Consider the following 18,582-nt stretch of genomic DNA (forward strand, 5'->3'; position numbering starts at 1 on the left):
AAACCGCGAGGCAAGGACTTTTGCTATGATCTTGTATGGACTTCAGATGAGGCTTATCGGATGTAAATCTTTAATATTTTCAGCTCCTTCCTTTTTGGGGACAAAAGCAATAAATTTTGCACCATACGCCGAATGGAGATAGCCATGAAGGAAGAAGTCATTGACGAAATTCAGGACGTTACTCCTCACAATGTTCCAAAAGACTTGAAACAATGCCAAGGGAAAACCATCCGGCCCCGATGCCTTGTCATGGCCTAAACTATCCACGGACTCCTTAACTTCTTCTTCTGTAATCTGACATTCCAACTGATTTGCTAGTTCCTCCGACAAAGTGGCAAAAGGCATGAAATCAAGCTGCGGTTTGGCCTGGCTTCAAATGCCCTGTAAAATACAATATACACTTGCACCTCCATGTGTATATCCCTGGATATACAGACCTTCCAATGTACCAACAATGAGTACATGTGCAGGACCTGAGCCAGCAATTAGGTGGGTTTATACGAATGTCCCTAAATTTTTTAGGTAACAAGAAAAATATATATACACACACACTGTAAACAACGGTTGTTGTGGTGGCAGTAGTAAGGAAATACTAAAACATTTAACCGGCTAGGGTCAAAACTATGGATATTTGTTTAGGGCTATGGGTCTGCTCATCTGGCCCGGCCCATTGACGCCACTATAGTGGCATGTTGGGTTCGGTAGGTCAAACCACCCCTTATATACAAAACATTCTTATCACGAAGCTTAAAATGGACATTTGGCATGCGTTCATAACTTCAAGAGAATCAAAACCAAGCATCCAGCTCATACCACCCAAGCACAAGTCTACTAAAAAGGCCCCAACAAATTTGTCCAACCTTAGTACTTGTGGTTGGTCAGTTGATTGGTCCATAGAAATGGAATCATTTCCACATCCTCACGGAGATCGATCCATCAGGGCATGAAAATTAAAACAATAATTTATTCCAATCGGATCCTCATCAACACACCTGCCAACAAAAGCTATCAGAATCCCTATCTACTACCCTCCATCTAAAGGCCCTAGAAAGGACTCAAAACACCACTTGTACATCTGCTCAAAGGCCCCAACTCACCCACCATTGCAACCTCCTCCGTACCTAGTTTTGTGTGCTACATTTGTCAAGTGTTCTCCACTTATTTTCCTTTTTTTTAAGAAACTAGAAAGGAATCTGCACAAGAGGCAGTGCCCAATCAACAGGCAATAAAGACCAAACACTTTTTATCCAGACAGCTATGTCGTTGACTTCCCAACAAATATGAGTGGATGATATCAAGATAGTCCACATCATCCCCCTGATGTCCTCCATCCACCGAGAAACGTGTCCGGAATAAGCCACCAAAGATTCACCATCTGATGAAATTTGTAGATTTTCCTTCAATGATAGAAGAGGAAGCATGCACATAATAAGACTCTGAATTAACTATGGTAATTAACTATTCTCACAGCTACCTCCAAGCAATGTCACAAAACATGGCAATTACTAGAAAATAATGTGAGCAATGATGATCCCAGATCATCCAGAGTTGACCAGGCCAATAAATATTAGACTATTATCCATATGGCACTTATTTTGAAAAATGGAATAGTATGTTTATTGAAGACAGGAAAAGATTGATGAAAATGATAACATATTATTTTTAGCCTCTTTGAGTTCATAGGCTATGCTGGATTATTTGTTGTCAGTCACACAACTATTGCCAATTCAAACCAAAGGAATAATCGGGAAACAAAGGAAATTCAATCTCAAGCTAAAATTAGGAAACTGAGGAAATATATCCAAGCAATGATTTTATTTTTTTTAAGGCAAATTAAAAACAAAGGAGAAGTAAGAATAGACATATTGAAAAAACATGTAATGAACTTTGAAAGTAAAATAAGTATCTTCAATATAGGATTTGAATGCACCTGTTATTCGAAATAGAATTGATGTGATAGTCGTGAGCATGAGCATATATTCTTCGACATCTAGCAACAAGGCTTGTCTCATGGCTGGATATCTAAATATATAAAACCATGCATGTTGCAGTGTTAGTGCAGCTGATCAAATGCAATCATATAAGTTACAGTATTGTACTATTGTTGCACAAAAAATGCATCAATACCCAATGCAAAAGAGAATCCACCAATGCAAGAATGGTGAGAATAAACGTAGAAAAATCATGCAATTTCTGCTACGTGATTTAGAATGTCCCACAACTGGAAGAGTGCGTTGATGCAGACAATATATTGGGAAATCATACTAAACCCACTGTTTTGATCCATTCACCCCCATAACGAATCACATGCACTTTACCAGAACAGACGGAGAACAATCATATTAAAAACAGGGTGTAGATAAGCCTTCCACTATATGTTAAAATAGCACAGTTCTGCGTATATAAAATCAGTAGTCCAGGTAACTACCACAGGTAAACGTAACGACGGAATTCCCCCTGGGGGGAATATAAAGTCATTGCTCAGATAACTGTCAAGCCTTCCCGAACATCCGCCATTTGGGAGATGCGTGTTGGAGATAGTTGATATACTTGAGCTTGCAATGCTACCATTTCCTAAGACTCGTGCCGAGTCCACGTTCATCTCAGACATTTTCTTCACCTTCTTCTCTTGAATCTGTCAAACGCTTAAAAAGAAACAGCACAAATAAACAAAGCTTAGAAAATCTGCCTATCATGCAGATCATGAGAATATTAGAATAGAAAAGAACTAGCAAAAGAAACCCAAGAATCACACAGCTGCCAATACATTTAAACAAGTTCTCAAAGCTTGTTGTCTACTAGTTGGGAATATGGTCGTCTACTGATTGTGAATGTACAGTTTCTAAAACTCAACTCCAAACCCAAATATGCCATAGCCCTAAAAGGATTGCACAATGCATGCATGTTCCAATATTTGACTTGATGATAAAGAAGACTGTAAAATCAAATAAAACATGAAGGATGCCCCCTTGACAGAAAAACGTAGAAGAGTAATTCCAAAGAGAGGCACCATGCAAATAAGCAACAAAAGTGAAACAAATGCCTTCACAAAGAACCATCATAAGTGATATATTGTTCCATATATAAATAAATCACCGATTTCCACATGAACACTTGACATAGTTTTGAATTCCAGCCCTGGTCTATAGGGGGGAAGACTTTTAACAAAATTTTCATAATACCAAATTGCCAATAACACATTATAAAATCAGCCATTTTAAGCCAAACTGAATATGAAAATGGCCTTTTCTTTTCTTTCTTTTTTTTCTCTTTTTTTTTTTTTTGGAGAGAGAGATAACATGAGCATGGCATGTTAGTACCTAACTATCAATAAACTGTATGAGGCTGAATCTTCTACAACCGTTGTTGATTAAGCTTAGCCTATGAACTCATTCACGTGCAAGTAGAACATATTCATATATGTGTAAACTTATTCATACACCTATAAAACCTATTCATATTTTGGTGGTTGCCCATTGTTTTCTGTGGTGTGGTTCATTAGATGATTGTACCGGCCTACTTTTGGGGTGTTCCATTTTAATGATGGGGCAACGCTACTGGATGGGTTGGATGTCATACAAAGCACATTGGGCCCCACATGTAGCTCATTGCATGAAATTCTCATCTACAACAGATATAGAGGAAACGCCCTTTAAACTGCCTCCCCTTATCTGATTAACTGTAAGAAATGGTAGTGTTGACTGAAAATAAGGCTTGATATTAGCAAAATATCATAGTGTAGGTATTTGCTTCATTCATCTTCTACCTCCAAGAAATCAAGTGGGGGAGTAAAGAAGGCCAGATATAATGGAAAGCACTTCTTCAATACTTCATGGCAATTGAAAGAACTAGTACTCTAGGAGTGATTAATGAAATGATCAATGGAAGACTATAAAAAGCACCAGAGAACATGTCAACAAGTGTCCACTTCAAGATAGATGCAGTAACCATGTCTGAAACTTCAAAGCCACTACCAAACAGGTATGGCAATAAAAGACATGCCCATGACAGCATACACATATCAAACCCATGGAAGACCAAGCTGACATGGGTAACAGCTGATTGGAAGAAAAAAAAAAATGGCCAAGAAAATCATTCATATTAAGTAAACAAGACCACTTAACCTTGTGATAATTGACAGCATCAATTGCATTCTTGTACATTTACAGGAAATTTTAAGAATCTTCCAAAGTTACTAAGTCGCCAAAATGATATTTTTATTTCTCAGGACCAACCACCGGAATAAAGATGGAAACAGGACTCCTGCAGCAACTCAAATATTTTTTGCTCACAACTCAGCCAGGTAAACTCAGTTTTGGACCCAACCAAGTCCATGAAGTCTATGAAAAACTCAGCAGAGTCTAAAAAAAATTGCCACATAATCAACACAACCAAGACTCCTAGCAATTTCCAAATCCACTCCCAGTTTTAGAACATTGAAAATAACATTTTTTATCACTAGCAGAAAGAAAAATTCATTTTATCCAGAGTAAATCACAGTAAATCATAACCCAGAGTTCTTAGAAATTTTGCTTAAAAGAGAAGGTATCATTTTTACCTTCCAAAATTTGATGGTTTTATCATTAGTAGAGAGAAGAAACAGGGCACCGTTGGCTGTCTGGCACCAGCTGATCTTGTTGATCTTTTCCTCTATTTCCAAGCTTTTGAGATAATCGAACTGAATTTACAACAAAGATTCATGTCAGCATTACAGAAAGACCCCACGATCCAGATTCACCAGAATGAGAAAAGGATGTAAGGATCCATACTCCAAATGGCAGTAACCCAAAAGAAGAATACCTCAGGTTCATGGCTTTGAAACTCTGTTTTGTAGCGGAACTCAGGATGCCTACCAATTGAATAATCTAGCCTCTCTAAATCTCTCCGATGACCATGCTATGGTGTCATTAAAAGGTGTGAAAACATTGCAAGGAACATGAAATGAAGAAGCACATCAAGTTGGGGAATAACAATAACAGAAGAAACACGTGTAGTCAGTGGACTTACATCCCTTGCATCTGTCCTTTCAAATAAAACCACACGGCCTCCTCGATCTCCGGTGGCAAGATGGTCCCCAGTTTTATCAAACTCAATTGCTGATATGATGTCAACTGCAAAAGGTAAAGGGCCAGACAGCATGTGAATAAGAAGCAAAAGCAAATTGCTCAAGACTGAATGTGTTCATGTGAATAAGAAGCAAAAGCAAATTGCTCAAGACTGAATGTGTTCGAGCAACCATGAGAGAGAGAGAGAGAGAGGGACCATGATGTGAACATGGGTTAGCTCATCCACCTAGTGGTTAAACTGAAAGCTTAGATCATTCTCCGGAAAACTTAATTTGGCAAAATCCACTAACATTGTTACAGAGATGTGGACATTGTTCAGAAATCATATGCATGCGCATATAATTGCAAAAGTGATAGTTTTGATGCTCCTGCAGACACTGGTCGAATAATAATGACCTTTACCCCGTTTATGAAGACATCTAGAGCCTGAATAGGTCAGTGCTGTTACTTGGCCACAGTAGTAATTCAGGGATTCATCATGCTGTGAGCAGTAAAACCAACTCATTTTATTGTCTGGCTCCCAAAAGTTTGCATTTCTAAATGCACCATCTTTGTTATTCTTTCACCTCTGTCATTATCATGTTATTAAAGTTAACACTTGCAGTATTACAAGGTATTAGGATAATGTGTGTACTACCATTCTAATACCAAAAGAAAACAGGAAGAACGCATGTATCAAAAGGGGAGAGGGTAGATACCTGTTCACTTACAATAAATACCATTTACTTCTATAATAACATATACTTTTAATTATTACTTATTATACCTTTTAGACCTGTCAGCATTCAAAATTGTAAACTTTCCAAGACATGCATGACTCCATCTGGACAAGGAACCATGCACTGCTTCCCCGCTAACAGATGCTTTTCTGCAGTTAATAACGACCTATCTAGAGATGGCCCATTCATTCCACATCATAAATCAGTTCAAATGCAGCCTTCCACCTCTCCAATTGTTCCCTATAATATTTTTTCCAGCAAGTTACACTTTGAGACTTTTTGTTGACATTCCCTAATTTCCTTACCCCTAAGATTATTCAGTAGGCTCATCTAATAACAGACATTTGTTACATGGTTGCCATATTTAAACCCACCCTTGGTGGATTTCTAGCATTTCCCAGGACATGATCAGTGTCAATTTTTAGCATCGAGAGTCTAGCTATTGTGATGCCATTCTAATGTCACCGTATACCGCAAAATCACCAGAACAGCTGAACATCTACATAGATATTACCATGACTAGCTGATGCATGTGCACCCAAGAAAGCTCATGCTCTTTATGCAGGGAAGATTATGAAGAGATAAATTTACTTGCCCAAATCTCCTGCAATGGTTTCATCATAAACACTTGAAATGAAAAAATTTCACCATTTTTAAAATTAACAGATCCATTCTATTATAATTATTGTGTATTTTATAGAGGGTTCTTTTGGAATCTACATGGCTAGGGAATTACCCATCCCTAAGAAACTACCTTAAAGAAACAACCCACGAACATATTAACCCAAAGACTCCTAAGATACTTAAACTACCAGTGAAAAAATAAGAAAAATGAAGAAAAACTACCAATGAAAAAATAAGAAAAATGAAGAAAATGACTATTATATCTTTGTGGAATTTGGTTGGATCATTCTAACTCAGAAAAGAAAAGGAAGGTGAAAAAAGAAAGAACAACTAACTGGTAGGGAACTTCCACTCTACCAAAAATCCCAGCCTGTGCATTAAAGAAAATTATTGTTCTTTAATGAGGGGGGTGCAAGTGATCTTAATTTACTCACTCCAATCCTCATACAAAGGTTTCTTCAAGAAACATCGAAAATAACGAAAATCCTAGGTACACTACACAAATAGGTAAGCAACACGACTAGGAAACTGCCTGCAAAAAAAGAAAACTACCTTAAATCAGCCGAATAATTACGGAAGGACCCCCACGAATCTCTACACTCACAAATTTCCCAACTTGCCCATGAGAAATAAGAAAATTGACTATTGTACCCTTTCTTGAAAAAGGTGTCATCATTCTGACTCCAAAATTCAGGGAAGGCAGAACTGGTGGCCAAATGCCACCCCTCCTAAAATCAAGAAATTACAGGGTTCTGCTCATCACCAAACTAATAGCTTGCCAACATGCAGAATTGTGTGCACGGGGGATCCACGGTTTGGCAATCAAAACCATTCATCTGACACGCCCCAACATTGCTTGTGAATGCCCTGGAAATCTCCCAGAATGGAATGTCCCAACCCTGCAATGCGGTGTTCTGCAGAAAGGCAGTCAAAATTTTTGAAACTGTCCAGTTTAACAGAGAGAAGGCAAATTATTTAAGGGTTAGGATTCTCAGAGTCTTGGGATGCTTCTGAGGCATGCGCATTGCGAGAGGAGGCTGATCAGATAGATGGTGTGGATCAACCAAACTAGGCCCACATTTTCAAAGCCGTGCACATGCACAAACAAGTGTAATTCCTCTCCTAAAATCAATGCCGTGTCACCAGCAAACACATGCAACACTTAAAATCACTTCATTAATGTCAAAAGAGCAACTAACAATTAAAGAGGAAATATTATCTTTAGCTGCAAACTTATATACACTTACATACTGACAATAATAATGATTGAATACCACTTCATGATCTAGCATTGTCATCATATAAGATTAAGAATCTGCATCCAAAACGACATGTACCATGCATAGAAACAAATCTGCCACACTTCTAAAATAAGAAACTATATTGAATCTCTCTTGTGATTTTGAAATTCTGACACCAGAACAACTGGCATCGAAGTTACTGTTTTCTGACAAGTGACTGAAACCAAAAGGTCCTGATCTTGATTTCTTTATATTTCTCTTCATATCAATGAAATAGTCATCAAAATCCACATAAAGCAAATTCGTGATATGACAGTAGAGAACGATCCAAGCATGGATGGATCGAGCCCTAATCCAATCAAGATCGTCCAAACAGTAACATAAGGCTTATGATCGTACGGATCGAGGGAGAACGATTGTGGGTAAGGACTGTTACCTTCCTGTACTTCTTCGCCGGCAGTCCGTTCGCCGAAGACCTGAGAGAATTTCCATTCAAGAAGCGGATGTGGGCCCGCCGGGGAGGCGACGGAGTCTGCGTCTCTGCAGCCGTTCATTTCCCGGATGAATCAGATACCAAAATCAGTCAAGAGAGATCAACGGCATACAACGATTGAAAGAATTTTGCGGATTTATCAGAAGATCATGAGCTCGAATTCCGAAAGAAATGGGAAGAAATGCGGCTTTTGGATTCCGCCATGAGAACTTGAGAGAGAAGGGGGGGTTTGAGACTTTTTTTTTTTTTTTTTTTTTCGGGAAGGGGAGAAGGAACAGTGGAAGATGGAAAATAACGGAGATTGAGAAATGCGTTCTGGCTTTTTCCGGAGAAGCAAACGGACTCGAAAGACCTGCTCGGCTACACGCGACGATGCCCCCACACATGACAGTGGAAACGAGGCGGCTTCTTGAGGTGGGACCACTTTACACGTGTGTAACATGTAGATGGGACGGTAAGATCATTAGCGAGTGTATACTGGGAGGCGTTGGCCTGGTGAACGGCCTATATCTCACACGCACGGGCAATGCTTGTACGTGCGAGAAGGGTGAATTCCAAATCCTACTCTCGCGAATACCCTTGGCTTTTATTATAACACTCTCCTGAGGTTTTGCTACAACGCATCCTTGACTATTGCTGTGTTTGGCGTCGTGACTGATGTGGATCGCGTAGCAGTGATCGAGACCGTCTGTACACTGGGCCGCATTGTCAAGGATGGCACCTAAAAGATATCTCCGTGATGAAATGTTTGAAATCTTTGAAAGCTTTGATCATTTGACATTTTTCCTTTAAACATGGATCGTATATGTTGACTATCTTTACCGATCAACTGAAGAGATCTTTTCAATCTCGTGGTAAATAAACGGCTTGGATTATTGCGGCATTACCCCGATCCACCTGCCACGGTCAAGAGGTAAAAGAACAATGAAGTACCTGTAAGTATGAAAGTGTTTTGTGCTTGATCTGGTTATGTCGGATCTAATAACAAAGATAGTGTCATGTGGTAACAAAATCTCAGTAAGAAATGGTGGAAGATCTTTCTAATTAACTGAATTTGATAAAATTTAGAGTCATGAGAAACTCGTTGGCTACAATTATGGAACGGGTGTCGCGTATCTCGCTTATGTGATAATGTAGCTACTTAACCTTGCCAGCTGCTCATAGACGATAATAAGTAACAATCAAAATATAGTAATAGTTAATAATGGATTTGACCCATGCACCGTATCATCATACACGACCGACTCTTGCAATCGAAACTGTCCATTAAGATATGAAGTAACATAACAATAATATTCCATTAAGATTTGAAGTAACATAACAATTAATATCACACAATGCACATTAAAAGCATAATAAAGAAGAATAATTGTCTACACTTGGTGTCCTATAAAGAACTCCCACATGCAATGGACTGAGGATGTGCATGCAACCAATGGTGGCCAGTCCACAACAAACAACTAATGCAGATAGCATTCCATGATAGCCATTTATGGGCCTAGACAATTATTTACAAGCCAGCAAATACAAGAAGTTACCACGAATGTCTCCCTTTAACAATCACCACAAAGTTTATATATATATATATATATAAGATCAAAGAGCTCTTAGCCCACTCAACACAAAACAACTCTACAATTATGAGATTTTAGTTCTAAGCTTAGCTTAGCTCTCATCATGATCCAATCCACCTATGTTGCTGCACTATATTGGCCTTAACTTATACGTAATGTAATGCAATTCTTCTGTGTTATTATGCTAGATCAATTTTAGTTTATTTTGTAGTGTGATTTTCTTAATTTACGTTCAAATCTTTAGACTAAGAAAGACCTTAACTTTAAGACTTTAAGACCTTGTTATCTACACCACAACCACTAAAATATCATAAATTTTTCTTTAATTTTAAAAGTATTTATTTTTTATAAATATGATTTCTTTTCTTTTTTAATCACCTTTATACTAAATTTTATTTAATTGATTACTGCCATCACTGCTATCACAATTACAATGAGAAAAAATTCATTTGACTGAAAGATGAGTATGAATCCTCTCCTTCTCAAATTAGCTAATTTTAATTACAAGTGGTTGAATAGATAATTGAACCATTAAGCTTTTGGGTTAAAAGCGCTTGATTTGAATTAAGCTGTAACAGACTTTGGCACACTTGGCACTACTACACAATCAATAATAGAGTTTTGAGCAAAACAGAAATATCCCAACACTGGAACACAAAACAACAGTCCATTAAGGGCCCATTTGGACGGCGGGATTGAAAGGGAATAGGTCGTAATAGATCGGTTTCGCTTGTCTAATCCAAGGGTGTACGGGCAACGGCGTGTTTAGCAGGGCGAGGAGATAAGGCAGTTGGTAGGAAAGGAGGATTTACTGCTGGATTCAACTATCTGGGTGTCTCGTCCTCCCTCGTCTACTCTTGTATCACACCACCATCATATGGTGTGATCCAATAGATACGTGAACATGTCATACGGGAGATCAACCTTGATGCACATGGTACCAGATTTTAGGGTGTGACCCGATGCATAGTTGGATGGCAGGAAAGCAAATGATAGCCTCCCATGGCATGTTATCAACTGTATTTTGGATATGATTTCTCAAAAATATCAGTAAAAAAAATGAATGGATTGGATGAAACACGTCCATGATTGTGTGGCCCATGAATCAAATTCAGTTATATATGCACAGATGAAATCGGTTGCATACTGAGTTACTCAGTACACTCTTATCGTACTGAAAAAGCTCTATTGGGCCCACCATCATTGTACCCACTAATCTATCCATTTCGTCCATCCATTTTTCCATCTTATTTTATGAGTTGAAACCAAATTTTAAGCATACCCAAATACCAAGTGGACCATACCATAGGAAACAGTTGGAATAATGATTTCCATCATTGAGACCTTTATAGGGACCACAGTGACATTTATTTCTCATCCAACCTGTTCATAAGATCAAATAAACCATGGATGAAGGGAAAAAAATAAATACAAACTTTATCCAAAACTTCCGTGGCCCCCAAGAAATTTTCAATACTAGATGTTCAATTCATACTGTACATAGCTGTGTGGTCCACTTGAGGGTTGGATATACTTAATTTATAGGTTCAAGACCTAAAATTATCTAGTGAAATGGATGGACGGAGTGGATACAATTGCAAAATCACAGTGGACCCCACAAAGTTTAGTCAGTACGCATCGTGTAGTGAGCAACTCTATACACAATCTGCTTCCAGCAAAAGACATGGCACCGCAGAAAAGGATTGGCCACTCCCCCTGACACCAGCCCCGTGGCTGGTGGTCGGTGCTCTGTGGGCCCCACCATAATGTATGTGTTTCATCCATTATGTTCATCCACTTTTATAGATTATTTTGGGGCGAGATCCCAAAAATTAGAGGTATATAAATCTCAGGTGGACCACACCACATGAAAACAATAGTGATTGGATATCCATCGTTAAAATCCTCATAAGGCCCACTGTACTGTTTATTTAACATCCAATATGTTGATTAGGTCGTGAAGGCCCACATGAAGGGAAAAAACAAAAATCAACTTGATCCAAAACTTTCATTCCCCCAAAATGTTTTTTAATGGTCGACGCTCATTCAACACTATTTCCCATAATGTGGTCAGTAGAAGATTGGGATATACCTCCTTTTTGGTCTCACACAGTAAAATGATCTATGAAAATATATGGACGGCGTGGATGAGACACAGACATCATGGTGGGGCCCACGGAGCACCAACCACCATCCATTGGTTGCTGTCAGGGGGAGTAGTCAATTTGTTTCCTGGCACCGCACCAAAAATTGTGGGCACACTACATTTCTCAGCAAGTGTGAACATGCCAAACACACCAGTCATTGGAATGCATGCCCGGCCAAATAGACTGTGAACGTGGTATCCCTGGATACGCTCGGCCGTCCAAACAGACCCATCCATTAGACACTGGATCATTCAATACAGTGGGATTGGAGACAATCCACTGACCTACATTTAAGAGCATTGGTTTATGTGCAATTCACCTCATTACGACCTACTCCCTTTCAATATCCCCCGTCCAAATGGGCCCTAAGACAACCACATTGAAATGCGATTAAATGACAGACACTCTGAATGTTTCAAATTGAGGGCTCTTCTTTTATCCTTCGTTTACATGGCCCATCATAGACACGACTGAGATCATTGAAACAGGACCCAAAATACATCCACTAAAGCTCCCGTGTAAAGGTAGCTATAGGGAGAAAATGCGTGGATAAGATGGGACCTTAGCAGAAGGATTGCGGTCCTTCTAGTAACCTAAGCTGTTTAAGGGCGTGTTTGGATGGGCCCATCCCATGGGATTAGATTGTATTAGGGTGGATGGCAAGTAATGATGGCTGCATCAGTGGATTGTTGGCAATCCCATGGGATTGCTATATCCAGGGAATCTACCACCGAGTATGTTTGGCCCACCTGGCCAATCCCGAGATTACGCCCGGCCAATCCCTTCTAATCCATCCACCCAAACATGTCCCAGGCAAAATAGATGGGACTACGAGGGATTGGGTGGATTTCAAGGTAATGATGGTGATGTCAGTGGATTGCTCCAATTCAGGCAGAAGTTCAACGTGCCCGTTTGGCACGCCCGGCCAATCCTGGGATTGCTCCTTCCAATCCCTTCCAATATAATCTAATCCCATCTAGTATGCCCAGCCAAACAAGCCCTAACACAATAGGCCACATTGTGGATGAAAATACTGAAAATGGAAAAAGAGAGAAAATATTTGATTGAAATACTTTTAACTCTTTGATTTTTTAAGGTTTAAGCAAAGAAAAAAGAAAAAAGAAAAAAAAGGATTGAAATACTTCTAACTCTTTAATTATTAGAGGTTTAAGCACGCCATCCATGTTTAAAGGAAAAGCATGAGACGATCGAAGGGTTGAAATCTTCCGACTTAAAAGATTAATAGCTTGGATCACGTAAAGGTAACCCCATATATGAAGGCAAAGGTACAAAGTATCACATTGCACTACTTCGGATGAATTCCAGCAAACCTCCTTTGTATTAATGCATGTGAGCAAGAATCCAAGAGCCCTCTGTGCAGGCGTGCCAGTGACCGATCCCTTGAGATTTTGAATCCTTGTTTGCCATAAGTGGGGATTGCTTGCTTGTTGCAATGTGATTGGGCTCATGGGATATATCCCTAGACTGTATTTAATGCAGCAGTACTGACACTCTCAGTAACGATGTGGACCAATCACAATGCAATACGGATAATAGAAAATCCTATTCATGTCAAACATATGATCTGAATTCTCCCATTGAACCGGGAGCGGATTAGATATTGGACACTTCAGTAGCCAAGAGGCTACTGAAGTGACGTGGTAAAATAGGATTGGTTGAACGCCAAGAGTCTATTGCCTTAGAATTAATGCACTTTCCATTAGAGCTCCGTTATACGTCTCTCTCCGTTTGATAGTGCACACACTCGAACACATAAGGATAAATGCCATTTTCAAGTCATTTCTTTTCTTGGCTCCTCTGCTGAAGTGACGTCACCACTTTCCGTGGGCGCCACCATGATGTATGTATTGTATCCACGCCGCCCATCCATTACGCGAGATCATTTTAGGGCATAATCCAAAGAGTGAGAAAGATCCAAATTTCAAGTGCACCCCACTTCAGAAAACAATGGAGATTGATCGCTTACCATTAAAACCTCTTTGGGCCATAGAAGCTTTTAATCAAGCTATTATTTATGCTTTACCTTATTCCATGTCTTTTTTAACTTATAAAAAAGTTGGATCTCAAATAAACATCATAGTTGGCCCCAGGAAGGTTTTAACGGTGGTTGTCACTGTTCCACTTTTCCCCCCCGGGGGGGGTCCACTTGAACTTTGGATCAGCTTAATTCTTTGGCTCATTCTCTAAAATGATCTCTCCCAATGGATGGATGGTGTGGATACAACAAATACATCATGATGGGGCCCCAAAGAACATGGTGACGCCAAATCAATAGCTAGACTCGATACAGTTTGGTTAAGTAGCCAACCGGCTTCCGTTTCCAATGGACACTTCCTTCAACGACTAGGTGGGGCACACCATGATGTTTGTGAGAAATCCACTCTGTCCAACCTTTTTTCCATGTCATCTTATAGTGTAGGCCCAAAAATGAGGCAGATCTAAAACTCATGTACGGCTGGAAACAGTGAGTGGGGGAATTCCTGTCATTGAAAATTCCCTGTGTCCACCATGATGTATGTATGCCATCCATATGGTTCATGAGGTTATTCTTACAGGGATGAACTGGAATTATAAAAACATTAGCATAATCCAAAACTTTTGTGCCCGTTTCAACGGCGGAAGCTCAATTCTCACCTTTTCCTACCGTGTGGTCCACTCGAGGTTTGGATCAATATCATTGTTAGGTCCATGCCATAACATAATATTAAAAAAAAAACCTGATGGCCGGGATAGATTTATCAAAAACATCACTGTGGGGGCCACCTAGACATGTTACTGCTTTTAATACTCTTATGTGATGGCATTTTAGTAATTTACAGAGGATGAGATTTTTAATTCTTTAAATTACATAGAGTGGGGGAAGCCGGCTGGCTACTCAACCAGATGGTTGTTAGTCTTGTGAGATGTCACCACGTTCTATGGGACCCACCATGATGTATGTGTTGTATCCACACCATCCATCCATTTGGAGAGACCAATTTAGTGAGTGAGCCAAAGAATTAGGGAGATCCAAAGTTCAAGTGGACCCCACCATAGAAAATAGTGGGATGGTGATGGCTACCATTGAAACCTTCCCAGGGCTGACCATGATGTTTATTTGAGATCTAACTTTTTTATAAGTTACAAAATAAATGAAATAAGATAAAGCATAAATATTAGCTTGATCAAAAGCTTCCGTGGCCCAAAGAGATTTTAATGGCAAGCGTTCAATCCCCATTGCTTTCTACAGTACGGTGCACTTGAAATTTAGATCTTTCTCACTCTTTGGATTATGCCTTAAAATGATCTCGTAAAATGAATTAGCGGTGTAGATACAATACATGCATCATGGTCGGATGGAAAGAGCATTTACCCTTCGGTGGTCGAGTGCGTGCACCGCCGAATTCAAGAGAAAAGTCTAACAGAACTCCGGTAGAAAGAGCATTAATAGTAAAGGAATGTACTCTGTACGTTTAATAGAAAGAGCCACTGAAGTGTTTAGTATCTAATCCGCTCCCTCTTGAACCAGCACAGTTATGGGTGGTGGCCACCGTATGATATGAAAATGGATTGATGGCCTTCTCTATCCAGCCATTTATTTTTATTGAACACCTTTGACCCCCTTGCTGAATGGAACTCGGAGTGGGACCCACCCGATGAATGACCTGATTTCAGGACTATCGTAGAATGGGCCAAAACTTGTTTGAGAGTGGATGTTTAAATAATAAAAACTCAATTGTCTATGTAAAACATGCACATGTGGCCCACCTTGTGACCGGGTGGGCCTAACTTCTGGGCTGGGGAGCTGTTTAGAGGACCCACGTGACAACCGCTAAACATTGCACGCGCCTTTTTCCAATTCCTATTAGTATATCTGCTGTATATACACCCTGTTGTATTGTAAGAGGTGTATCGGGACCTTTTCAATCGCCCACCGTTTTTGCGATGGGCAGCATGGACGGGAAAAACAAAAAAGAATTCTTATTTCAACGCTTGGATTAAGAAGGCAATTTGCCGTCATCAAATGATCAAGGAATTGAATTATTCCAATCTACGGTCTTTATTTTTCCCAGACGAGGCGCATCTTATAAACAGTTTGGATTATTGAAAGAAGAACACATATCCAAGAGCTAAAATCGCGACATATCTTGTACCAATACGTGGGGAGGTACGGTAGAAATTAGAAAACTCGCTCGGAGAGTGGGATTCAGATGGACAATCCCTTTATTTAGGTGGGCTAGGATTTAGACATAAGGTTTCCTAAGTAGATGTGGTATAAAACTAAAATCTAAACCGCAAAAATGGTGGGACGCATAGCAGATTGGTCATGCACCCAAAATCAGGTTGATTAGGCGCTCATGATCTTTATTCGACGGAGATATCAATTGTTGAAGTTGGACCGCTTATCAATTATCTTTCAATGCAATTTTTTATTGATAGTCCTCAGATGCCAGTCCAGCCATTTGTGCCGGTTGGATTTGAAGCAGATGCAACGTGGACATAGGAGAGCCTTATATGCATCTTTCTTACAGTGCACTCGTCTGCACGATATCAAACACCTCTGCCCGGAAGCTCTGTGGGGCTTAAAGATATATTGGTGACAAATCTACTCCGTTAATTAGTTTCAAAATACCATAATATGATAGGAGAATAAAATTCATCCAGATCTAAAACTCAAGTGGGCCATTTTACTTGAAAAAATGGGGACGGAAACGTCCACTGTTGAAGCCTTCCTGGAGCCGAGAATGATGTTTATATGTCATCCAAACCGTTCAAATGGTTATTACCACTCAGATAAACCGTATACAAGAATATCATCTTGATACAAAACTTCTGTGGCCCCCACAAGTTTCAATGGTGGGCGCTCAATCTCTGCTGTTTCGTGTGGTATGGCCCATATGAGTTTCGATCTGCCTGATTTTAATTTTCCCGTCCTGTTGGGTTTGTCAGGACATCTCTGTGGGCCCATGGAGCTTCCGGGCACAGGCAATCCGTGTGGATGAGACCCGTTTGAGAATAATGCATGGTAGTTCGGTTCTGCACCCTTCGAAACGTGGCGTTGTATCTTAAAACGAAAATATGACATTGTTTTAAGGTAATCCAGACCATCTCCATTTCTTACCAATCATGGATGGACTGCAACCTAAAAAACTCACCGACAAAATAATAATAACCATCTGATTTTGTTTTCAGTCATTTTGGACCACTCACTATTTTACTTTTAATCATCCATTTAATAGCCGTTAATTGGATGGTCACAATTCCTTAATCAATGCGGTTTTAGAGATGTGCCTCATCTACAATTGAAACAAAATTTTGGACGGTCTCGATAGCCGTACATCACTGCCTCGTGTGGGGATGAAGAATCACGGCCATTTTTTTAAATGGTGGAAAACTACCAACAAGTATTACGTTCATTCCTTAGCTGATTAGGTAGAATTTTCTCTTTTGTAACTGCAACCGCAACGTGCTCTGCCGGATGTGGCAAAACACGCATGCATACACCAACCACACACGTGTTATACATGTACCTTCATGCAAAATATTCTAATCGTAAGCTCCATTTCAAACGGGTCTGGCCCAAAAAAAAAAAGCAGTGGTTGATGAGAAGACAGGCCAGCCGTTCAAATTCAGCAAGCGAATATCCACCCATCACATAGTTGCGGTCGTAGTCCGGCGGGCCCATTATTTGGACGGCTTGAGATGAGATACACGCGATTGGCATGTGTACTTTTTAGCTTTACGCATGTGCATTATACGTGTCGTTTTGTCTCGCAGTGTAGTGCTATTCACCTCACCGGGACAAGATGATCCGCACCATCCAAATCTTGATTCTTCGTTAGGTGGGCCATCAGAAAACAAGGTGCACCAACTGGACGATCCTAACCATTTAAATGGGGACACGAAAATTGCTGTATGTGGACTGTTGCCCTTTCTTATCCAGACACTTTAGATCGTCCAAACATGGGAACATTTGGGAACTGTCGTATATCTTACTGTCATATCCAGGAAATGCTGGAGGTGCGGTTCGGGTTGCTATTTGACGATTGAATGGTGGAGATGCACTGTTTTTCTCCTCGACTTAGCATTCATTAATTACTAGTGGCCCATTATCTAAGGGGCAGTGTTCAAGCTCGATAAATGGTTGAGATTGTCTGGTTGGTGCCTTTTGGGTTATAGCCCATATGCATTGAGAAGATAATCCAAATAACTAAAAAAATGAAATGACCTCTATCTACACACGTGCTTTTGCAAAGGGTTTTTAAAGTCATTCAACACTCATAATAAAGTTACCAAATGAGTGCCCCGGAATGGCAGTGCATGGGTTGCTATAGCGCATTTGGGCTACTCGTGGGGTGCAAAAGCATTGGATTAAGCTGATATTTGTGTGGTCCCTTCATCCATGTCTTTGTGACATTATCAACAGGTTGGATGTCAGATAAACATTCTGGTGGGCCCCAGTAATTTTTTAATGGTGGGAATTCAAGTAACACTGTTTCCTGTAGTGTGGTCCTATTGAGATTTGGATCAGCTTCATTTTTTGGATCGTGCCCTAAAATTAGCTTTCAAAACAGATGAATGTCATGGATGTAAGGAACATAAATCATGGTGGGCCCCACAGTCAGAGATCCACTCAAGTTGTACCGTCTCCTTCACTCCTTGGGGCAAGGAGCAATAGGACCTTCAACTTTTCCCAATCCGACTGGACTTGGATCGA

At 39.9% G+C, this 18,582-nt stretch overlaps 1 protein-coding gene across 1 annotated transcript in view; it reads right to left on the reverse strand.

Moving 5' to 3' along the window:
• The window catches only part of LOC131217210 (serine/threonine protein phosphatase 2A 55 kDa regulatory subunit B beta isoform-like), a 30,408-nt gene extending 21,988 nt beyond the window's left edge, over positions 1–8,420 (reverse strand). Inside the window, exons 1-6 of the mRNA XM_058212061.1 lie at positions 8,087–8,420; positions 5,008–5,111; positions 4,801–4,896; positions 4,559–4,678; positions 2,429–2,635; positions 1,931–2,022 (exon numbers count right to left, since the gene is read on the reverse strand). Of these exons, the coding sequence (XP_058068044.1) occupies positions 1,931–2,022; positions 2,429–2,635; positions 4,559–4,678; positions 4,801–4,896; positions 5,008–5,111; positions 8,087–8,204 (737 nt within the window). The 5' untranslated portion in view covers positions 8,205–8,420. The remainder of the gene's footprint in view (positions 1–1,930; positions 2,023–2,428; positions 2,636–4,558; positions 4,679–4,800; positions 4,897–5,007; positions 5,112–8,086) is intronic.
• Positions 8,421–18,582: the final 10,162 nt, after the last annotated feature.

This window comes from Magnolia sinica, chromosome 1 (genome assembly GCF_029962835.1).
Source record: "Magnolia sinica isolate HGM2019 chromosome 1, MsV1, whole genome shotgun sequence".
Classification (NCBI taxonomy): domain Eukaryota; kingdom Viridiplantae; phylum Streptophyta; class Magnoliopsida; order Magnoliales; family Magnoliaceae; genus Magnolia; species Magnolia sinica.